Source organism: Lethenteron reissneri, chromosome 16, assembly GCF_015708825.2.
Source record: "Lethenteron reissneri isolate LAM-NWPU_2019-01 chromosome 16, ASM1570882v1, whole genome shotgun sequence".
NCBI classification, from domain to species: Eukaryota; Metazoa; Chordata; class Hyperoartia; order Petromyzontiformes; family Petromyzontidae; genus Lethenteron; species Lethenteron reissneri.
Window position 1 is genome coordinate 13,945,222 of NC_083794.1, and position 24,563 is coordinate 13,969,784.

The following is a 24,563-nucleotide window of genomic DNA, read 5'->3' on the forward strand; positions in this document are numbered from 1 at the left end:
AATGAAGACTTTATTTAGATATTCTCTTTTTTCAAACTGCGCTACTGAAGGCAGCACGGCTATCTCATGTACTATACTTGTTCGTCTCTGTTTTGGCTCAAGCACACGTGCGAGCGTTTACGTTTTTAACTCGAGCTCCGCAATATTTTACGGACACTTAGTTAATGGAGTTCGTAAATAATGCACAGGGTTACAATCCGTGGAGCCGCAGAGGGCTCAGGAATGCCGGAGCTGATGCCGTGGTGGGGGTCTGGGTCACAGGGGTCAGGAGAGAAACTCAAGGAGCCGCACTCGCTGATGGGGGTGCCACTCCCAGATGGAGGACCCACTTCTGCTTTCGTGCTCTCCATCACTTCTTTCCCCGCTTGCTCTTTCCTCCGCCCACGGCCTCTCTCCTCCATGAATGCGGTGACGCAAGGGGAGGATCGGCTGTGAACTAATGCCCCCTTTGCAGTGCTGTTCCAGGAATGCTGCTGCTGCTGATGATGATTGCAAAGTTACCAAATGGATGGAGATCTTTCTTTTTTATTCGGTGCTCATGCCCAATTAGTGACTCGCCCACTAGTGGCACGCGGTGGTTTGTAATCTCCGAGTAAGCTCGCCTAATACATTTGAGACGTGATACAATTACGCTGCCTGTTTGTTATGCGCCAAGAGATCAAGAGCTGCAGGCATATAGAGAGCGAGCGTGTTTGTGAGTACGCGTATGCGCTTGCTTCCACGCACGCACGCGTGTGTGTACGTGCGTGTGCATTCACAAGACATTCTAGATTTTAGGAAAAAAAATGTGCGGTGCGTGGGGAAGTGATTCGCCGCAAGGGGTTGTTATTTCCCGTTATGATCCAGTGACGTTATTCGCAGCAAAAGCCCAAGGCAGCCAATGGGGATGTGGAGGGGGAGTGGAGGACGGAGGAGGGATGGAGCGAGCGTGCGAGCGAGCGAAGGGGGAGATGAGAGGTGGGGGTGGGAGGGCATTGCGTGGATGTGCGACTCGGCGTCAGGGGGGGGGGGGCAGGAGGGAGGAGTGGTGAGTGCTGCAGTGCAGTCGGCGGGGCTTGGCGCGTGCAACGCTCGTGTCCTCCGCCGCCGCCGCCGCGTTCTCTGGCCTAACGCACCGTGGCCACGCCAGGGATGTGAACGCATCGTTGCTCGCACGTTTACCGACGCCCGCGTCGCTGGCCAGCCCTTCTCCGCCGCATGAGCAATGTGAGTAACCGCAATGTCGAACTCTTCGCGACCGTCTCTGAATTTGCGCGTGCGCGTGATCTGTGGTCGAGAGAAGAATAAAAAAATCATCGGGGCGGAGAAGCAATCGTTTTACACGGGGCCAGATGTAACGGCACAGGATGACGGGGGGATGCAGTATAAAATATAAACGGGCGTTTTGTACGTGTGTAGGCGTGTAACGGATGGCATCCGAGTAAGAATAACAAAGGAAAACATGCACACTGGATCCGGGGTTTCGAGTTGTTCGCTTGAAGATGCTGGGACGGACGCCAGTACTGATAGTTGATACAGTGCGAGCGTGCGTGCGTGAGAGCGGGAGGTGCGACATCGAACGGTACAGATCGCCCGCCCGCCCTCACCAGAGCCGCTCCCCTGCGCATGCGAATGCCGACTGCGTTTGCTCATTCGTTTGCTCATTCGTTATTGTGATGAGAAAAATTAAGTGCACAACCACATTTTTAACGTGATCAAATTGTCCCAATCATTGTGACGAGCGGGCTGAGACCAACTCCGTTATACCTGAGAACCCGGTTTAATCTCAGGTGACTTTCTGGGTTCAAACCCAGGATCCCAACGGTGTCAGCTCAGTCCCCTGACCTCTGAGCCACCCCACCCCGCCTCTGCTCATTCACGATTTTATAAATGTTCATCAGAAATTTGAGCTTTAACACTGAAGCAATCGTTTTTGCCCATGCTCAATCAATGAATTATTGAATGAATGCAGGACGGTCACGTGACTGCGTGTGTTCCTGAGCGAGAGGGCAGGAGCTGAGGCTGCATCGCCAGAACCGTCCGTGCGGGAAGCGTGAAGCTGCCCGCCACACCCGGTGCGCTTAGGGTTGCCACCTGTCCTGATTTATCCAGGACTGCCCTCTTGTTAAGGTAGCCATCCGAGAAGATCTGTAAACCTTTCCCGAACCATTTAAGCCTCACGGTGTGTGTGTCCTTGGCGTAGGAATGCACAAGAACAGCCGAGTTCTCACCGCTTCTGGTTTTTGTGAGGATATTCTTCCTCCCGTCCAGATTAAAATTTGAAATTTTGGACGAATGCTGGGCCAATCACATTGCCAACTTTGCATGTTTCCTGTGATGATCCATATCGGTTGTTTTCATCTCTTGGTGCCCCCGTGGCGACGTCACATGGCGCCAGGTGGCACCAGACGCTGGCGTCGCCTTCATAGAAATAATGTAGCCGAGTCATCTGCGAAGGTAGACCGTCGGTGTAAAATCTGCCCTTCCGTCATCGTTATTACTCCGCTTGTTAACACAGAAAAGCCTCACCGGGTCTCGGGACCCTTTAATCAGGAGGGTGTTGCCAAGTTTTCTCTGTAGACTCTCAGAGATGGCGATGGCCTGAGAAGCCCCTCATCCAGCAGTGGATATATTATAGTTGATGATTATGCAACGATTCATGATGATGATGATATTGGTATTTTGAAGCTGAGTGAGCCAACTTTGCCATTTGGATCATCGTGTTACTTTGTGCTTAGTCGAAGATCTTGGGGTGGAGCTCGGTCGGTGATAAGATGGCGGTCTTGACACATGCCACTCCTCGTGCAGAGCATCGCATCGTCGTCCTCATCCACGTCTACGCTGCTCAGCCCTCCACACTCCACCCGGTCTCGGCGGCTCCCGGGTGTGGCCGCGGTCGTTAGCGTTCCACGCTGCTGGGTAAAAGCCTCCATTTGAGGGTGCTACGACGCCCAAGGGGCCGCCCGCCACGGGGCGGGAGCGGTGAGATGACCGCGTGTGCAGGCGCGAGATGGATAATTATCGCACGGCGATAATGTGCGAGGTGGCAACTGCTCGGGGGAGGGCCTCGTCCCGCAATGGGTTGATGATCCTGGCCGATGATAATGCATCGACGCACGGAATAATATCGATTCCTGTAGCTCGCGATGCACGCATCAAATCTCGCGTGGAAAAATGTGGTTCCTGCCTCGTACGTGTTTGCATGTAATGGGCGCACGTGACCCCCAAGACAGGTCACTAAATTAATCGATTTTTGAATTAAATCGTGAGTCTTAATCACTTGGGTGCATTGATTCTCAAGGGGAAGTTAATCAAGACGGATCGAGACAGGGACGGTGATCCTGTGGGGAATCGTACATTCCCATGGTAGAAACGTATCTCAATATAAGATAACCACGCGCGATTTCCCATTTAATTTACCCTAGAGGTATGACGTACTGAGCAGACTCCCAAATGGCTGTCTAGCGCTGCAACCAGGAGATTAAATTTCTCACCGAATTCTAGATTTGAAGTTTTCGTGACTGCAAGGATCCATACTCTTTGGTTCTATCGGTAAAGTCACGTAGGTGAAAAAAAATAAAAAAAATAAAAATAGAAATAACTAAATTAAATCACGACGTTTCGGAAGCAACACAAGCTTCCGTCATCCGGTGGGACAACCACAGCAGAAAACAAAATTACTGTCGTGGGCACAGAGAGTTGTTAGTGACAAGCGATTATACAGTGCAAGAGGGGGGGAGGAGCCAGGGAGGAGGGACTTTACCGATAGAACCAAAGAGTATGTTGCGGGTAACCAATAGACCGGAGTAGGTGACACATGAACAGTGACCGCAGAGAATGGGGGGCGAACTCAATGTGCTGTGGCGGGTCGGAATATCTCCCCCCCTTTCCCCCCCCGGTCACTGACCTGGGGAGACCGCAACTGAAATGAAGGCCCCGAGGGTGACCACAGTAACCCACGCGTCACAATGGACGCCCGCCGCGTCACAATGGACGCCCGCCGCGTCACAATGGACGCCCGCCGCGTCACAATGGACGCCCGCCGCGTCACGGCGCGTCTCCGCTCGTCGAGCGAAACTTGCGGCGCCTCATGAGGGAGGCGAACTGGGACGCCCGGCGGGTGAGGGTCGACATTGGCCTGCGACGCAACCCGCCACGTTTTTCTTGTTGCTGCTAATCCCTGAATATGCCTTTTTGTGGCATTGTAGCCTCCACCCCCAACCCGGCTCCGGACACGGCCGGTGTGGCCTCGCTGCTCATGTGGGGTGGGGCCCCCCCGGGTGGGGGCGCCCCCCCTTCTGTTTCCCAACTGGCGCACGCACCGCGGCATCACTCGGAGGACAATTTGAAATCTATAGAAGCGTGCGACTCCAATTTTTGTTAAAGTTTTCGACCGCAATTGTTAGCAGCAGCAGCAGCGCGCCAGAGCCAATATCTTGAACAAAAAAACATATTTTGGTCGTTTCGTTTCGACAAACAAACGCCAGCGCAGCACGTGAGCAGTTGGCGCACACAGACGAGCGTTTAGAAGCGGCAAAACAAATGTTTTTTCCTCGTCAAGTGTTCTTCTTACGATTTCTTAAAATGTTGTAGAAATGCATCTTTTAATTTTACATTCGTGAAAAATCTCAGAAATGGTCTGTGACGTACAACGGCCGCCCTCGAAACATTTTGTTGGGGGGCAATGAACCCCTTTTGTTACTTGCGCGATGTTTTTTTAAAGTAACGATGATATGGGGGGAAGGGGGGGTGCGGGGGGGGGTGCGGGGTGGAGGGAAGTGCCGGGCAGTGGGGGGGTGGGTGGTGATCATCAGCAGCCCGTGAGGCGGCCGAGCCCCCCTTGTGCTCGTCGGGGCAGCTGGACGATGATGGGACTTGGCAGACATTCTGCTCGCGTTCGCCGCCGCTCTGTGTCACACCGGGGCGAGCGTGGGCGGTGTGCGTACGCCACGGACGTGTGGGGTGGGGTCGGGGATGTTTGTGGGGGGGGAGCGGGGGGGGGCTCTTGGCTACTGCCCCCCCTCCCATCCACCGTTCCGTCCGTGCACCGCGAAACGCTGGAGTCGTCCTGGCCATCGGAGCGTGACGCGCAAAACAAATGAACGATGCGGTTTTGCGACTAAAAATAGGAGCTGGCAGGGGTGGCGCATTGGGTTAATAGCCCATTCGGGGTAGTTAACCTGCTGCGGTGTTGAGAGATACAGGGCTGGGGAACCCAGGGTACAGATTAAGCCAGGTGCTCAAGGGTAGTGGTGAGTCGATGGTTTTTGCCCGATTGCTAGTGACGGTACACTTGTATTTATAATATAAATATACGTTTCGTTGTCCTTCTTGAAACTTCCAATTTAGCAGATCGGCACGGGTAACCACTGCGCAGGTGTGGGGCACAATCTAGAGGTTGTTACAAGATGGATCTTTGAAGGATTCTGGGCACAGATCCTAATGAAACAATTTTCCAGGTCATTCCAAAACGTTACATTTGGCCCTTCGCCTAGAAGGTTGTGTATAAACAATTTGTAAAAAACGAATAGGTGTCAGAATAACGAGAAATGCATCGCTCTTAATGATATAACATTTCAATATGTAAGTCCTGGAAATATGTTTGGTCCTGCAAGCTTGCTTGATTTGAATGAACATACAATTGAAATGGCAGGCGCCTTCGAACCATCAATCTGAAAACGCCACCGGTCCACCTGCCAGTATGCATATGCATAGTCTGGGCTCCTCGTGTTTAATATTTTAGCAACATATGTGGCTCTGTGCCAGGCTCAAGCAGCCAGCATTTATAATTAAGATATTATGTTTGATAGACCTTGCAATGTTATAGCCTTGAGGCTAAAATTCGTTCCATTCAATCAATATTCTCGGCCCAGAGTTTGGATGCTGAGCTTGCTGGGATTAGAAAGACCGGAGGCTGCGGTTGTGATGCACAAAGCCCGACAATTATGGATGAGAAGCCACGATTTACTGGTAGCATCCAGCACTTAAACTACCCTTCGCAAACTACAACGGTGCAATTTATGTTGGTTTTTTCCCTCCTTTCTGTGCATGAACTCAGCTCTTGCATATGCTTCTCGGTGTAATCATCGGGCATCGCTGCACAGGATTTAATGTACTGCCCTGTGTCAATCCGCTGCTGGATGAAGGCCTCCCCCATGGGGGTTGTTTGACCACGCTTGAACACGTGGGTCAGTGCGGACTGCTGAAGATAGTGGGGGGGGGGGGGGGGGGGCGGTGCCCAGGACCGCTTCAGATATCTCTCGCCACTAATGCGAACCGTACCGGGGAATTTAAATCATGTCGACCCGGTTCATCGGCATCATAGCCCGGTGCACAATATACATCCTGTATACGTCGATGATGTTATGTAATGAGTGTGCAAGAGAATAGGTCTGGGTAGCAATAGCTAGTTTACATATTTGTTACGTGATGGAGGTTTGGAAGAGGTTTATTGCTGGTGTGTGCGTTGGCTGTATTTACATTTCTGTTTGCACGCAGCTGCACACGGCATTGGGATCGCTAATGAGTCACACGGAAGGCGGAGATGAGTTTTGAAAAAAAAATCCTCGTCTCTTGCACCGTGGCGGCAGACGGCCCCTGCTACCGACACGAGCCAATCGTGCACCAGCTGTTTGCTCTCACGATGGCTGCACCATCCTAAAGACCTTCAGCACCAGCAGCTCGTCACAAGCAAACGCGACGCTGCAGATGTACCAGCCCTCCGACCACCGCTGCCTGACCCCTGACCTCATCTCCTCTCTGCACGAAGCCCGTTCCTCTGTTCTCGAGGGCTACCAATCCCAAATGCGACATCAACATTCAGCCGGCGTGCGCAGGCGTCTGCACTAGTGGCCAAGCCACTGCTGGGCGAAGGCCTCCCCGCAAGTCGACGCCGTGCGTCTCTGACGATTGCTGCGATGCAGTGACGGGAGAGAAGGGCGTCCCAGGCGAGGCGAGCATTGCCACAGCTTTCTCTTGGATCAACAATCTGCGTGGAAGCCTCTCGCAGGAAATGAATGAACACTCAAACCGTGGTGCCGTGTCAGATGAGCTCATTGTGCTGCAGAGAAACGCACGTGGTTTAAATTAAAACATGTTTTTTTTTTATCAGTGTTCATCTTGGGGCTTGCTTGACCACACTTCTCGCTCGTTAGTGCGGGATGGTGGAGGGGGCGGCGTGGAACCAATGCTCTTCTCTATTGCACCTCCTCTTCTCTCCCCTCGCCCCTCCACTCCTTCCTGTTCGTCCCCTACCCTTCCGTTACCCCTAAGTACCCTCCATCATGGTCACTCATTCCTCAGCCCTTGAACGCCCCTTCCATCGAAATCATTCTATTCTGTCCTCGTTTTTTTAATTATCTTAAGTTCATTGAGTGAGGGGCGCACCTATAGAGACAAAGATAAGATTGTGAGGCCTTCATGCAGCAGTGGCCATGCAAAGGGATGAACCCGACTTATTACCATCCTTAGTCGTGAAAGCAGCCTCCCTTTGGCTTTCCACTCCTATGACATCACCGCGTACGGCGCGGGCAGCACTTAGCCCCCACCTGGGGGGGGGGGGCGAGTGGAGCTGCACGCAAGGAGGGCCACACTCATCGCTAACGAGGCACTGGGTTTGCCGTTCTGTTACAAATGCGTACCACGGATACTGTTATACATCGCAAGGTTCACGGTAATCGTATCGTCCGTTGAGCGAAAATATTATTGTCTCCGTGATAATTATCTCTGCGCTATTTGGTTTTGGAAATATGTTTATTTTTACGAAATAACAAATATGATCATGAACTCGTAGAACGAATCTTGCTTATTGGCTGCGTCGGGTGGAGGTGGGTGTACGACACATTTACGCGATCTAAGCCAAGTCTAAATAATCTAAATAATTAGCTCTTTACCCATTAAATTAGTGCTTTGCAAAACGTTTTCTGGTGGAATTGACGGCATGGCGGTTATATGAAGTCATCGTTTTTGGAGGTCATTTCATAGTTGAATAATTTTCTTTTGCAACTGACGTAATGCGCTCTGTAAGCAAAACAGATTGTTGAGTTGCAATGAATGGAAGTCCTATCTTTGGCAGGCTTATGCTGAGCGACCTGTGAGTTGAATGACATTTAAGTGATCTTTATTTATACTGAACGTGCTATAATCACGTATAAAATGGGAAGGAGGCACATTGTCTCGTGTATTTCATTCAAACTGGCAGTAGAGCAATGCTGAAAAACGTTACAATTATAATGTGCACTATAATTAGGTTTTGGGAAATTAATATCGCGATGATCGTCATCGGACATCGCGGCAACCCTTTGAAGCCGCAAAATACCACGACAGACGGTTCGCCACCTACCCATATATATTTGCCCATCCACTTTAAAAAATTGAACGGTATTTTTTTCATTTTACACATCCCTTCAGCCCCCTGGCCTTCTGAGAGCACATCGCTTCAGCAGCATTTGTTGAACACGAGCAAACCTCCGGGACCGGCTTTGACATTCGGTGTCTGTCGCAGTGAAGCGACCTGCGTCTTCACTGCGCTACGGCGTGCGTCGTGGGGGGGGGGGGGGGGTGGCTCGGTCCGCGTGTCGTCTTCCCGCCGGGCCTGGGCCTCGCCGTGCCGTGCGGGAGGGCCTTGCGTGGGCCGTGGGAGCGGCGCGAGTAGTTTTTTCTACGTTTTTTGCCGATTTTGTGACCGCGCCTTCCACCGAAAAGGAAAATCCTTTGCAGATGTCCCGCGTGCAGCTCCAGCACATTTTGTGATTCTAAGCAGGCGGCTGGGGAAGGGGCATTCATTGTGCCCGCCCCCCCTCTCTCCCTCCCTCCCTCTCTCTCTGTCCCCACATCTCGCCCGCTCAAACCTCGTCATGGATTTTTTTTCTATTCCCATCTTTCGCACGTGAACAAAAAAACGTTGGGCACAAATGGTTGCGCCAACTTGAGGAAGAATTTAGTCTGGTACCCACTGTGCGACCGCGCTCTTAGTACTCGGGTATGATTAATTATTTAACCCGGGGCTGGTGCACTGCGATTCCCGTGTGTGTCTTTGCCTTTGTCCTTAAAGTCCCATCAACGCAAATAAACAAACGTCCGTGATTTCCGGCTCAAATGAACATTGCGGCAGGGCTCATCTCTTGTTTACAGCCCTGATCTAGTAGCGTAAATTCCACATTCTTGTGATGGGGACGAGCCTATGCAGGGCTGTAAAAACCACTGTTAACTTCCCCACAAAGTGGTACTCACTGAATCGACTCTGGAAGGATGATTGGTCAACCCCCAACCAGGATTTGAACTTACAACCCCACCTACTTGCAGCCTCATTCGCTCGACCGCTGAATACAAACCATCGACACAATCCTGACCAACAAGCTCCCTGGAACGAATGCACAGCGATGAATCGTACAGTCAGGTCATTCAATTGGGAGTGACGCCTCGCGTTAGGTGACACCACGTGATGTTGTGCTGAGTAACCGCTGCTGCATTCACACTGAACGTTGGGTCCCAGGGGGTGGCCCGGGTGAGGCAATGGAGCGAGCGTTGCTTGGGCTCAGCTTGTGAAGGGGCTTGCCGAGCCATATTCCCCCTCCTCGCCCACATTGTTTTCCCAACTCACTTCCTCTCCCCTGAGCGATCGGTTTTGGTGAAAAATATCGCCTTTCATTTATAAACCGTCCGGGAATTTTCATTGTTCGCCGGCGGCCATGGGCCGCAGCTCGGGTTGGTGCAGACGCCTGCGCACGCCGGCTGAATGTTGATGTCGCGTTTGGGATTGGTGGCCCTCGAGAACAGAGGAGCGGGCTTCGTGCAGAGAGGAGATGAGGTCAGGGGTCAGGCAGCGGTGGTCGGAGGGCGGCGGGAGCTGCAGGCCTTGTCAGGAAATGTGTCACAAAGACAAAGATCCCCCGGATAGCCTTAATAGACTGTTGAGGCAAGTGCTGTTAACGAGCACCTCCTGAAGGCTGGAATGGTACACGAGTGTGTGGACAACATCACGCCCGACCGACTTTATCACCCTAGTGGCGATGTTTACACACCACACCAGGTACTCATTTGAGGCTGAGTCGACCTAGGGTAGGCCCAGGACCGGTTCAAATAATCGTCACTGATGTTGGCCGTGAGCGGAAATTGAACTCGTGTCACCGGGTTTTTAGCACGACGCGCCAACCGCTACGTGACCGCTCACCCGATATGTCGCACACTCGCACGCGGCACACAGCCCTGATTTTCCGCTTCGCTAGAAATATTCGAGGCTCTCGACAATGCTTCATCACCGGGGGCACGCCCCTCGCCGCGGTGTGAGGGCGAGGGAGGTGGTGCCGTGAGTCGGTGAGGAAGGGTGATAGGATGTTGCGAATGCGGAGGCACTCGCAACATTCTATCTCATCCGCAACTCCCCAGGGTGACCTTCCCGTGTCAAATATTAATGGTCATGTGGTATTAACACACATTATGCACTGTTCTGCAATATTATGGATCATAAAGTAAATCAATGAATGGACAGACATGTTGATGTAACCATCGTCTTTTTTTTACAGTATTGGCCTTCTGGACTAATGTTACGTAGTAGTAGCAATTGTTTAAGTAAATGAACCTCGTTGCAGAGCCTGGCCCGTTTTTGGCGATAACTGCCCATGAGTAATCTGGGACTCGTTCAGCACAAAAGGGATATGGAGGATTAAGTGCAGAGGTGGGACAAAGTCATTGTTATGCAAGTCCAAGTCGAGTCTGAAGTCATCAAATTCATGACTCGAGTCTGACTCGAGTCCAAGTCACATGACTCGAGTCCACACCTCTGATTAAGTGTAATCAAACAAATTATAAACAATTGTGTTTTGCCATAAAAATAATATTTATGTTATTCCGTTAGCCTATAGGCCTTCCTGTCCAGAGTCTGCCTGCTGGACAGTTAGTCAAGAAGTCTCATTAGTTGATGAACTAAATCCCAGATCAGTTTACTCTCCCCTCTCATCTCACTCTACGCCCCTCTACGCACTCTCCTACCTCTCCCCTCTCATCTCACTCTACTCCCCTCCACGCACTCTCCTGTCTCTCCCCTCTCATCTCACTCTACTCCCCTCCACGCACTCTCCTACCTCTCCCCTCTCATCTCACTTTATTCCCCTCCACACGCTCTCTTACCTATCATCTCACTCTACGCCCCTCCTCACTCTACGCTCCAGCAAGTAAGACTCGGTGGGAGGGTCGCTCATTCTCCTCTGCTGCCCCTGTGGTCTGGAACTCCTCTCCCCCAGCTATCCGTGTTGTCTGCTCCCCTGCTCCTCTGCAAGTCCATTGACTGCCCTTGCCTGTGTTTTCTGTACAGCATATTGGGATGATACGGGTCACATTCATATGCAATAGAAATCCACGGTGTTGCAATACGGTTTTAAATAATGGATTGTCTAAACGCAGTGCTCTTCTCGCGGTGCTGAACAGGATGCCGAGACGTGCACATCGCAGGGATGACTGCGAAAGTCAAGACACTTCGTAGACTGGAGGCAGACATTCAACCGCAGTCTACGTTTAAGTGGAGAAATTGGCCGCTGTTTGTTTTTCTCTCACGACTTCATTCATAGAAATGTTAAACAAAGGGCTAATTTGACCTCATCGTGTCTGATTACGTGAACCGATGTAAGGTATACTGTGTCAGTGTGTATGTTTGCGTACATGTGGGGCCGGGTGTGGTGTTGGCCACTCCGCCCCCTGGTGCGCCGTGCCGGCTTTCATAGTCGCTCGCGAACAGCGCTTGCCTCGACGGCCTGTAAAAACCTTCATCTTAATTTATACGGCCGATCTTTTGTCTCTGCGTGCGCGTCGACGGCGCGCCGTCAGGCTGGGATGGTGTCGCCGTGACGACGGACTATGGCGACGAGCAGCAGTAGCAGCAGCGCGGACGGGGTCGCCGTGGGAACCAGCAGCGCCAGCAGCAGCTCGAGCCCCGTTGTGCGACAGATCGACAAGCAGTTCTTGATCTGCAGCATCTGCCTGGAGCGCTACATCAACCCCAAGGTCCTGCCGTGCCTGCACACTTTCTGCGAGAAGTAAGTTCACACCCCGTACCCCCCCCCCCCGTCCGGTTTGGAAGCAATCCTTGCGCTCGTTATATGCGCCTGATTGGACGACGAGCAATACTACAAGCACACGTTCAGATGATTTGAGCGGGTTGTTGAGACGAGGCTGAGGGCATTTTACATGCATTTTAGGCACGATTGGAGATTTGCCTTCTTTCCATTCGAACACATGTACCTGTTGTGATGGCCTCTCTCATAATTTGCAGAAGGTATCAGATTTGAATTCCTCACGATATACACACGCGCGTTGGGATCGATCATTTAAGGCTTGCGCGAATTGTACGGCGACGATAACGTTTCGGCTGATGGACCGAGTAAAACTGTGCGAACGAGGCAGAATAAACACGACACAAATATAAACGAGACCTAAACAAAACAAAAAAACAGAAGAAAACGAATCGATTCTTGAATTTAATTGCTACCGTGAATTGTGTTGAATCGCAGGGTGGCATGAATTGTTACAGATGGTTATGTGTCTTGGCATCTCCTTCCCAGGGGGCACAGCCATTCTGCGACCCCAGCTGTGGACGAGGGAATAGCCCCGGGAGCGCGCGACGCGTTACGTAACAAATCACAATGTTGTTTATTATCCCGGAAAGCTTCGGCGAGTATTTGGCCGCTTTACATTTCCACACGATGATAAGCCACTTTGTTGAGCCATCATTTGTGGCCAGCTCGCTTCTGAAAAAGAGCTACATAGCTCGGCGGAGCTTACCTGGTAAGATAAAAAATAAATTTTGTATTTTTTTGACCGAGCGAGGCGAGCGGACAAACGTGGTGAGTGGCTGACTGAGTGGACAGGGGTGGATCGTTTGAGCGTTCGAGTGAGGAGTGGGTGAGCGGGGGAGCGGGCGAGCGGGGGAGCGGGCGAGCGGTGCCGCTCGCCGCAGTGAGGGGAATACAGATCAGCTCCGTGGCTTCTCCAAACGCTCGTCTCCATGGCAGCGCGGCGAGTTTCCGTGAGCCTGGGCGGCGCGCGCGTGGCGGGATTAACGTTTCCATCGCCCGGTGTCGCGCGCGGCGAGGCGAGGCATACGGACGCGTGAGATCGAAGGCTGCTCGACCTGGCCACAAATGATGCCTCTACAAAGTGGCTTATCACGTGGAAGTATAGCAGCCATATACTCGCATGTTGATTCTAAATGTGGAGGGAAAAACTGGAGGACCAGGAGAAAAATCCACACGACCACGAGAACATGCAAACTCCAAATGTACAGCAGCAGGCGTCAGGGTCGTAATCAAACCCACGACCCCCTGTATACCAGGCGAGGGAATTAACATCTCGCCACCGTGGCGCCCCCTGTATCGATCTGATGCACGGACCGATGCAGGCGGTAGCCGATTGTGTGCGGGCGGCCATTGCGTACGTTGTTAACGTTTCTCGTGTAATCGCTCGGAATCATGTATTGCTGTTCATAGAAGTATAGTTCTTGATTTCAATCACATTATTCAAGCTGCTCCCTCCACGCGTGACAGCCGCAACACCAGGGTACGTTTCTTCAGCAGTGTCAATGAGTTCGCCACGATCACCTGGCAGGGCGCACGTGGTGGGGTAAAGTGTGGGTACTCCCACCTATCCCGAGGGATGTGTGGCTAGCGTGGAAGAGTAGGCCAAATACACACTATGGAGAGGGGTTCCATAGAGCTCCCTCTAGCAGAGGCGCTCCTTCCACCAGCGGTGGCACGAGCCAGTGGTTACGGGGCTGGGCCTTTACCTTGTCATTATTCATGTACAGTACAGTTCTGATTAAACACTCGTCGTTCAGGGAATTGGCAAAACATTGGTCAAAGATTCCAATCCAGAAATAGTTTTGAGAAAACTACGAGGGCGTTCCGAGCTAAATAAAAACTGCCCTGAAAAAAATTCATATTCCATGAAAAATGTTGCTGTTCTTCAATGTATGTTATGGCTGCTTTGGGCGTGTTTTGCATTTGAAGATGACATTTTGGAATCCCTGCTATCGAATGTTTTCTACGTATGAGCCTACCATTGTGTGTACTTGTCTCTCTCTGTCAGGCCGTCTTTTTGATGTGAAGGAATAATTTAAAAAAATATTGCTTTTGAGGATTAGCAACTGAGACGCAATATCGTTGCCCTTTGATCACTGATCAGAGCCTCGTGCCAGTGCTTGGCTCGTAATCAAGCGGGAGCGTCTGGCGTTGGCATCGTGATGAAAATAGAGAATGAGAAAACCGATTTTAATAAACCAACCGTTCATGTAGCAGTAGCATCATAAAGGGCACATATATTTTTTTGGCAATCCGTTTCAATAAAAGAAAAACATTTCACGGTGACATTTTGGGGAAATGTTAAAATAGACGTGGAAATTTAATTTCAAAAGGATTCACAGTGACCTGATGATCTAGGTTCACGTCGCCTCGCCGAGGCTTTATCCAGGAAGCCCCGTACCACCTGCGCCACCTCTTCACCCCTTCACTAGTACGGCCCGTTTAACAATTTACTCAACAAAAACATCTCGGTAAGAACTAATCCCGGAAAGATAAAGCGCCCATTGCTCACAGAGTGAGCGACGAATAAAGAGGCCACAGCTGCCCACGATTTGAACCTCCGATAGGGTCAGGGCACCGCCCTACGAAGCCAGCAACCAGAGCTAGATTCACGTCGGCAGCAAACATCGGCGGCGAGCGAGACCCGCGCCGACCGGCGTGGTGAAGTATGGTCAAACAACAGCCACGACCCAACAGCCCATGGAGAGGCATTAATCCGGCAGTGAATGGAGAAAGGGCTGTACATTAGTTATGTTTGTGCTGTTATAACATTTAGTAGTCGGTCAGGAAAGCTTGGATTTGAAACTCGTGAATGTTAATTCCGCGTGTATGATCACAGAATAATGGTGTCATTCTTTTACAACCCTGCGTGGGTTTCCTGCTGGATGAAGGCCTGCTCCACGCTGTGTGTATGTCGCGTTGTCTCGTTACCCAGTAAAAGCTTCGCTGTTTGTCTTTCTGAGGAGACTCCTGCAATGAGATGTTTGGCCAATTCCTTTTATTAAGGAGCGTGTTTCAACCATCGGGCTGCGTGCAGCGCGTAACAGCTTAATTTGCATTTGAGCTGAGATTTACCTCATGCAAACGTGGACCGTGATGGGTTACCAGTATAGCGCGGAAGGTTGACGAACCCTGTGATAGACCAACTCATTGATATTCAGGAGGAGGAGGAAGAGCAGGAAAACGCATCGCATTGAGGATGATTGTATCGCATGGCGACAGGGTTGTATGTATGTATGTTGAACTTATTTCGCACCGTACGCAGCGAACCGTGTAATCGGAGGTGTGGGGGAATGACAACAAACTAAACACAAAGCAGTTCTAAAGAAATGAGTTTTCAATCTTGACGATTTGAAAGTGCATAGCTCCAGTGGCTTCCGAATATCGGAAGGAAGAGCGTTCCAGACGGCCGCAGGAGCGCGTCTCAAAGCGCCGCGCGATGCGGTGACCGCCGTATTCGTTCGACGGCGAGATGTTTAATGCGACCAGCGGAGCCGAAATTTCCCGTTGAGATTTCCATGCGATGTTTGCCTTGCGAGGGGGGCGGGGGCGAAAGGGAAATAAGAAGGGGACGGGGGGGGCACTTTTGAGAAGCAGGGAATGCGGCAGCCCTTTGGGAGTCGCACTCTGTCAGGGCGGGAGACGACGACGCTTGTGAGGTCAGCCACTTGTAGAGTACAATATAAACACTGCACATTTTGTCCCGATCTAATCTCTCTTGTGGGAGCCTGGGATTTCCCAGGATCTCGTTTGGTGCTGGCTCGCTGCTCTATCATGTGTGCGGAGTCGGCTGCATGAGAGACAGAGAGAGAGAGAGAGGGGGGAGAGACCCAGCCATCTCATGAAGATTATATTTTGATATCCCCAGTTCGACGACGTGACCGGGTGGCTTAGGTGGCTGACTCGGTGTCGCAGCAGTGAGTCAATAACACTGTGACCTTGGGTTTGAGTCGGGGCAATCATCTACGATTAAACCTGGCTCTGAAATCTCAGCCCGGTCACTAATGTCTATTAACAAATTAAATGTTGAATTGTTTTCACTTGGTTCAGCGTATTCCAATTCCGAGAAATTAATTAAATGTTCCTGGAAGGGTCTGTGTTTTGTTGAATTGAATTCTCAGATATATCTCATTGCCTACCTGAATGTGCCCGATCTCATCCGATCCCAAATGCTAAGTAGCATTCAGCCTGTGTTGTAGTTTCTAATAATAACAACAAGGTTCCTTTAACATTTAACCCTAACATAGGCAACACACAATATGCAGCAATGAATTGCATCAGTGCGGAGAGGAGTAGACATGTGACCATCGGTGCTTGCCAGGTGTTGCAGGCATGGGGCTGCAGGAGATGTCGGTGCTGTCGTTCATGGAGCTCATTGGCCAAACATTCCAACGCAGGACGCTCCTTGAAAGCAAATTCTTGAGACTCGTTGAGGCTTTGCCGGCTCAATGGATGGCATTGTGCTCAGCTGCGCCCACTCCGCCTGCACTGCCCATCGCCCCGGACAATCTGAGAGCTGCCCGACTCTTAACTTCGACAAAATACTGTCATCACACAGGCTAATGTTCTTGCCCATTAATTACATAACATCGTATGTGTAGCAATACACATGTGTAGCAATACGCATGTATACGAATGTATACGTATTAATATTATAATACCTTGGGTGGAAAGGTGGCGCAGTGGTTTTCACATTGCACTATGAACCTGGCCACCTCGGTTGTATTCCAGACTGTGGCTAACAGCAGTGGTGAGCGATATCCAAACCGGTTCTGGGCGTGCTCACTTCACCAGCCTTGCATTGACCAGCGAGGTGAAGTATGGTCAAGCAGCCCCCGTGACCCACACGGCGTGGGGAGACCTTCATCCAGCAATGGGATTGACAAAGGGCCTGTACATTATTATTACTATTAATGGAGTATTCCCCAATGTGTGCACGCAGCAGGCATATACGTATATTGCAGCGTTCATGCATTGCGTCGTTGTGTGTGCGTTAACCACGCCACCCGCGACAATGCGTTACGCCGCACACTATACCAATACATCACACGCTCTACATTAAATTTCCCATCGCATACATGATCACCAGACGCACAGCCAATGCTGCACCCGTGCCCTCTCCATCACCATGCGCGTAATGTGGCCCGGATTACAACGGACCTCCGCGATCCGCCGTTGACGCGGATGTGCCAGCGTCGACGTGGTTAATGTGCACGCCGTTTGATGTGCAGCCTTCCGATGCGTTACACTGTTTTACTGCATTACGCCGTGTAGCTGACTGCACGGCACGAATCCATTCATCATCACAATATGGCGGCATTGAATATCTGCGGAAGTTGCTCTGGCCATGTCTACCTCTCTGCCTCGTGCTACTCCCCTCCCCCCCCCCCCCCCCCCACATTTTCATCTCGCTCAACTTCCCTCCAAGCATTCTCTGCTCGAGCGACCAAGGCTTCCTGTCAAAGGCCCCAGTCAACCTTTGCTCAGTGGGAGGTCACTCATTCTCCTCTGCCGCCCTCATCGTCTGGAACACCCTTAACTCTGCCATCCGTGCTGTCGATTCCCTGCACCTGGCTTAAGGCCTTGCTGTTCTCCTCTGCCTATGACCGACTGCCTCTTTCTTACTGTGTAATCAACGTGCCCACCGTTTATGCACAGCTTGTTGAGATACGGTCGCTTATTATCCGACTCTGTAATTTTTGTAATACAGTTTTTGGTGAGTGTCTGAATGAAACTTCTTCTTCTCGACGAGCTGACAAATGACGATGTATGTTTATAAAGGACGGTGCGATTTGATGACACCTCCTCGAAGACACGAAAGGCAGACATTCCTTTGGTAGATAAGAGGAGGAACGTCTCGGGCTTGGACTTGACCGGGAACCATGGATGACTGGGGGGGTGGCAGTGGAGGGCGGGAGAGGAGGTGGAAGAGAAATTTTGTGTTCAGTTTGTTGTCCTTACCCGGCACCTCCGATTTAGCACGGTTGGCGTATACGTATGAACGTACGATTACAGACCAGTCCACGGGGGCTGGGGGTGGGTGAGCGGCAGCCAAGGCGGAGCGACGTCTCTGCCGCTCCCGGCCACGACACAAAAGGAGCGGCACGGCGCGCGCTGCGCAGGAACGAGGGCCGGTCGCGGTCTCGATCCTCTCGCCTGCGCGTTTAACATTGCCGATTCTTGTTTTAAGGCGCGCGTCGCAGTAGTTCTGAAACCCAAGCGGCCGTCCTCGCGCCCACGGCGGATTGCCACCGCCGTCGCTTTGCGAGGAGCCGCAGCTGGACGGGGGTTTAACAGGGCCCAGGATTGGCAACTCGGAGCCTCTCCTCTTCGTCAAAGGGACACACGACGACTGAACGGTCCCGCTGGCTTTGTTTAAATTGACCCCCCCCCCCTCCCCCTGCTGAACCACGCCTCTAGCCACCGCCACGGCAATGCCCTAAGGCGGTCCCGGCCTTCTGCCTCATTCCCACATCTCACGCCACCCAGAGGTCTGCCCTGCTTGTCAAATCTAAAGGTCTCCTGCATCTTTCATTTTTTTCTCGCTCCCTCCTCGCTCGCTCTCGCAAGGCTTAATTTCAGACGGGTCTTCCTGGGGTCGGTGACCCTTAATATATTTCTGCACCTGGTGCACAACGTCCAGTACATCTCTTGCTGTGGCTACTAGTCTCTTCTGATCACGATCCCCTCTCCAATGCCCCTCACTCCCTCTCCTTTATTCGCTGGGTTAACACATTTATTATTTTGCTCAAATAAGTGATGTTTACGTCAGTAGAAAGGGTTAGGGCATTTTATCGTATGCGGCCTTTGAACATGTGTATTTCACTCAAGACCAATAAATATATATTATTTAAAATTTTCATTTACATTTATTTATTATTTTTCACCTACGTGACTTTACCGAAAGAACCAAATAGTATGGATCCTTGCAGTCACGAAAACTTCAAATCTGGAATAAAATATATTTCCACCGTTTTTTTCCCGCCTCAAGTAATAATTGTAAATGTCTTCACTATGGGAACCTCATTTGCCAGTAAAAATATGATAATTGGTTCTTTACCCTTCTATCTGGCAACAAAACTGACACCTCTTTACAAGGAGTCATGTTTGCATAGACCGCAATACCTGCAGTCATAATACAAACAAAAGAACATAACTCTGATAATGTGCACTGTCCTTGAAGTTGATTGGTCCACACCCGAGACAGCTTTTGTGGACCAATCAACTTCAAGGACAGTGCACATTATCAGAGTTATGTTCTTTTGTTTGTATTATGACTGCAGGTATTGCGGTCTATGCAAACATGACTCCTTGTAAAGAGGTGTCAGTTTTGTTGCCAGATAGAAGGGTAAAGAACCAATTATTGTAAATGTCTTACTCACGGAAGCATCGCTGAGGCTGAAGACCGTTTTGTCAAGCAGCTCCTGCATTTGGCCATTTGGCCAAACTCTGCGGTAGTAATAATATTTGATGTTTGGCGGGAGTTGCGATCACATTGAGATTTGGGAATTCAATCGTCGACCGCGAGACCTCCATTCACTCCTGAAACCCAAGTTCCTTCGTAGACATCGCTGCCATAAATAATCGGCAGAGAAGCATGAGCCCGAGTCTGTGTGGACCGCAATTCCAGTTCCCGGTCACTGGTTGTGTTCGCTTTGTTAAATGATGTTTTATTACCCCCCCTTCATTTATTTTAGTTTGTAACGGAATGTGGTCGTGGTTTTTTTTCACGTTTTTGACCAGTTCTCTATATCCCTGTGCGATGAGCAGCACGTAACGATACTCGCTGATTGTATCGCAACCGATGTAACCATGATTGTAACGAAGATCTCTTGCTGGATGACATCTGTACCGTCGCATGATTCCCATGAAACAACAAGAGCTCAACAGCTCATTGGGCCCTTCCTGCTGAAATGAATAACATTTTTATCTAATTTTAGTTTCGATCGTGCGAGCACAAACGGCGCGCGAGTTCCGTCGCCTTTGGCGGACGTTTCTAATGGTACCGCAGGGCGTCGCATTTCGGCGCTTCGCTTTACGCGCTCATCAAATTCGACTTGTCGGGAGCGCCGACCCAAACCGCGACGTGCGAGGCACGCGCTGTGAGGCCCGCGCGGGCCGGCGGGAGCGCGTCTCGTTGAGTGCTCCTCATCGAAGCCCCAGAGCTGCGTCATAGCCCCCCCCCCCGTGTCATAGCCCACCCCCCAACCCAGCGACGCGTCCCACCGTCTCCCTCGTCCGGTCGTTTTGCTCTCTTTCAGGCGCATCCACGGTAAACTCCTCGTTGTTGTTGAACCGTAACAACAAACACACACAGACGCGTCAGGCAATAGTTCCGCTCGTTTTGCGATGTCACGTACCGTGAATGATTTACACTTTGGTTGTGCGGTTTGATATTTGTAATTGTGATGCCATGAAAGGGGAGAATTACCATCACATTGATCATTACCGCCACCACCTTGCGACTCAAAGATACCGGATATCGGAAGCTCATGTTCAGGGAAATGGCCCCTTCAGAGAGGGTAGAGATTGAGTCGTTCGTGACACCTCTCGATTCGCAACACAAGCAACCGTGGCATGACGAGCGATGGGCACTGCCGCACTGAGCGACACCGCCGTGCCGCTAAACCATGGCGCGCGTCTCCTGTGCCCCCTCCCCACCCCACACACACACCCCCCCACCCCACACCCCCACCCCACACACACACACCCCCACCCCACACACACACACCCCTCCTCTCCCCCCCCACCCCCCGCGTCTCCCCTCCCCTCCGCCACCCAGGTGCCTCCAGAACTACATCCCAGCCCAGAGCCTGACGCTGTCGTGCCCGGTGTGCCGCCAGACGTCCATCCTCCCCGAGCGCGGCGTCTCCGCGCTGCAGAACAACTTCTTCATCACGAACCTCATGGAGGTGCTGAGCACGCAGGGCGACGGCGCCGCGGGCACGTGCCCCGGCGTGGCCGGCTCCGGCGAGCCCGGCGTCGCGGGCTGCGCCGGGACGGGAGACGGCGCGGCCCCCGGGGCCGGCGGCGGCGTCGGCGGCGGCGTCCCCGGCGGGGTGGTGTGCGTCGTCATCGGACAGCCGCTCTCCTGCCCCAACCACCAGGGCAAGGTGAGGGGGCGGTGGCGGCGGCGGCGCTGGTGGTGCTGGAGCGGTGGTTGATTCGCCAGGGTTTGTGGTTGCGTACTCGCGGCAGTGAGCGTTGTGATCCGTCGGGGTTTGTGCCGTCGTTGTTGACGTCACAGTCATCGGTTGTCGTCATCCTCCACGTGCATGTGTATCATTCGTCGGTGTCATCATCATCGTCTGCTCAATAGCCATAATAATAATAATAACTGCGGTTTCTATCGCACCGTGAAGTGGCAAGCCGTTGCACCTTACCACTATAATCACTATCATGATCATCATGATTGTCATCAAACCTACCATCATCACCATCATCTTCCTGACCATCGTCGTCATGATCCCCACCTCATCATCGTTGCTGTGATCATCCTTTTCACCCTCGTTGTCACCATCATAATGATCAGAATCATCATGGTCAACATCACCCTTCATCATAAACATGTGTAGCAACGTCGTCGTCATCATCATCACGACCATAATAATTTACGACGTAATTTTTTGGCGAATAGCAGGCTGAGAAGGTACGGTAGTTGTCTTGTACAAGGGAGAGCTGGCAGAGAATTCGAGGAGCAACTCGTAAACAAAGAAACATTCCTTCAAAATCTGTCCATCACAACAACAACTTAATCAGTGCAATATTAAAAAAACAGGCCAAAGCAATGCACGATGGCATAGTGCAAATTCAAGTAGAATAATAGAGGACTTATTACGAGTTAACGGAAAACGCAGCGTGCATATCAGCGTCAACTTAAGTGAGCTTTAACTGCACAAAGCCTGGCCTTTGGTTATTCATTAAAAGAACACGCACAGCAAGGCGACTGGCACCTTATCCCAATCAAATCAAGTGCATTCTCTTCCAAGGCATGTGGCCGGTGTGGAAGAGTAGGCCCAAACATCTCCTCCTAGAGATGTTCCCTCCAGCTAATGGGAAGGCCGCCCGTTCGCCAGCGGTGGCTGGAGCAAAGCAATTGCCGCCGCTGCATCCTGCACCCTTGACCTGTTCACTCTTTTCCCGCTCCGAGCCGTCTGCAAGCTGCAGGGCGGGTCGTCCCGTTCACCGCCGAATCTCGGAACGCTCGAGCGGCTCGGCGTTCATTTTTCTTGGAGAGGCGTCGTAGCTGCGCCGCTGTTTTTCAAGACGCTGTACCCGCCACAGAGAACCGAAGCAACGCGACCCCCGCGCTCCGTGATAGCCGGCGCCAAACCGTGCTGCACGCCCTGCTGCGTGGCCTAGCCGGAGCCGAGCTTCGGTTTGGGTTTTTCTATTCGAGGTTTTTCTTTCAGCTTCGTTTTGACGATGTACACGTACGTCATTGGAACGGGAAAGAGTTAAGCACAAGGGGTGGCTTAAGCAAAGCCGCCTTTCCAGCGAAAAAGAGAGGCGGGGTTTATTTTTGTTCTTTGTCCAATGAAAAGCTCCGCTCTGCCCGCGATTAAGGACACGGAGGGCGTGTGCGTGATTGGGCCTCGCGCACGCAGTGGGCCCGTCGGCGCAGTGAGGCCGGGGCTGCGTATCGAACCGATTTGATTTTTCTCGGAAAAATGTTACGCTTCAAGCGACCTTGCGCAACAGTGGCGTTATTGATGCGGGCTCAGTGTTCCGTTTTTATTTCACTTTGGGAATATGACAATGACGCAAGCCGTAATTAAGTGACGGTGAGAGTGTTACTGGTGGTCACGATGTGTGCGTGCGTGCGTGTGATTTATGTGTAGTAGCTGTGGAGAACAGGTGTGTGAATGGTTTTCGCATTGCGCTTAGACCCCACACCACGCCATTGTGCAGCTAGCTGACCTTAACTGGTGCTTGCTAACAGCACTTGCCTTGACAGCCTTTGTGGGATGAATGGGAGACCTTTGCCTTTACATTTGGCGGTCACGACGATGGTGATTATGATGACGATGGGCATTGAAGAAACCTCTAGCCTCAGCTCAGCGTTTGGGCCTTCCCACCACCACCAATGCGGAGATGCGAGTCTTGAGCACCGCGCCCACGATACGCAGCCCAGCGGCTCTGCACGCCAGCACTTGTGGTGACGACGCACTAACACTGCCACTTGCCTGCCCGCCCGCCCGGCCAGCCCGCCAGCCCCGACGCTAACGAGAGATGCCGAGACGTCAGATTAGCATGGATAGCGGTGCCGTGAAGTTCCGCACACGGGTGCCTGATGTCATTCACCGCGGATGTTAATGTGGCCGTACTTCACCGCGGCGATCGGTGCGGGTTTGGTGAAGGGGGGAGCGGCCCAGAACTTGTTAGGATATCGCTCGCCACTGATGGTAGCCGTGGCTAGGAATCGAACCTAGGTCACCGGGCTTACAGCACTGTGCCACCACGACCACTATGCTGGCATTCCATGGAGCGTGAAAATTAGCCGCTTTTTCCAGCGTGATGAGCAACGCGTGTGTTCTTCGTTGTGCATGTGTGGCGCCTTTTCTCAAGCCACTGCTGAATGAGCGCTTGCCCGCGGCGTGCGGGTCGTTGGGGTTAATTGACCATCGTTCACTCCCGCCGGTCGGTGCGGAATGCTCAGGGCGGCAAGCGTATCTGTGGTAGGACTGTGGCGTCACAAGACCTTGAGAGACGGCGGTGGCATGGGGAGGCCTTAATCCAGCAGTGGATAATATTAATAATTTCAACTTGCAATGCGCACAGTATTTGCTCACTCTTGAAGAGGGAGAGATCGATTCAGAGGTGCGAGGAGCCACAGACAAAGTGGAAGGTAGCAGCCGGCACCAACAATTTCCCAAGCTCTGCGGTCCTCTATATAGGAAAATGTTTTCAGGTAATGAGTGTGAATACACGTGGAAGGAAACTGGAGTGTCCGTAGAAAACACATGCGTGCGAGGGGCGATACTACTGCGTACAGATGGAACAGATGGAGATTCGTCTAAACTTTACTCTATATGACTGCCTTCACCTGGCGAGCCAGGGTATGGCACCTCAACGCCCACGGGAAGGGAGTCTCGCAACATCTGTGCTATCCACCAACCTTCGCTGCCTCCAAAGTGATGGATTACTGGCCACGTGCATAGCCACCACCCCGATCATGGTGACGATGATGATAATGACGACGATGATGAACAATTTAAATGCTTCATAAACAACGCAAATCCATGCAGCCCAGGAGGAACGGGACATTGTGGACTCCCCATACATCGGTGCTCCTGCAGTGCTTTTAGTCCGAAGGGGAGTAAGGTGGCCGCACCCCTGTGGCACGGCGATTGTTGTGAGCTCCCCAGAGACCCCTCGCGTGCAACTCGGCTGCATTTTCCACGGCGGTTTTATAACCAACACCGCTCGTACCACGTCTCAGAGGCCGTGCAGCGTCACCCATCGTCCAAGAAGTGTGCGGGCGGGCGACCGACCGACCATGCTGGTGCTGTTGCC

General features: G+C 51.9%; 1 protein-coding gene across 1 annotated transcript in view; it reads left to right on the forward strand.

The window, feature by feature from the left end:
- Positions 1 to 1,032: 1,032 nt before the first annotated feature.
- TRIM2 (tripartite motif containing 2) overlaps positions 1,033 to 24,563 on the forward strand; it is a 36,289-nt gene continuing 12,758 nt past the window's right edge. The window contains 3 exon segments of the mRNA XM_061552471.1: positions 1,033 to 1,206; positions 11,800 to 12,008; positions 20,830 to 21,160. Of these exon segments, the coding sequence (XP_061408455.1) occupies positions 11,830 to 12,008; positions 20,830 to 21,160 (510 nt within the window). The 5' untranslated portion in view covers positions 1,033 to 1,206; positions 11,800 to 11,829.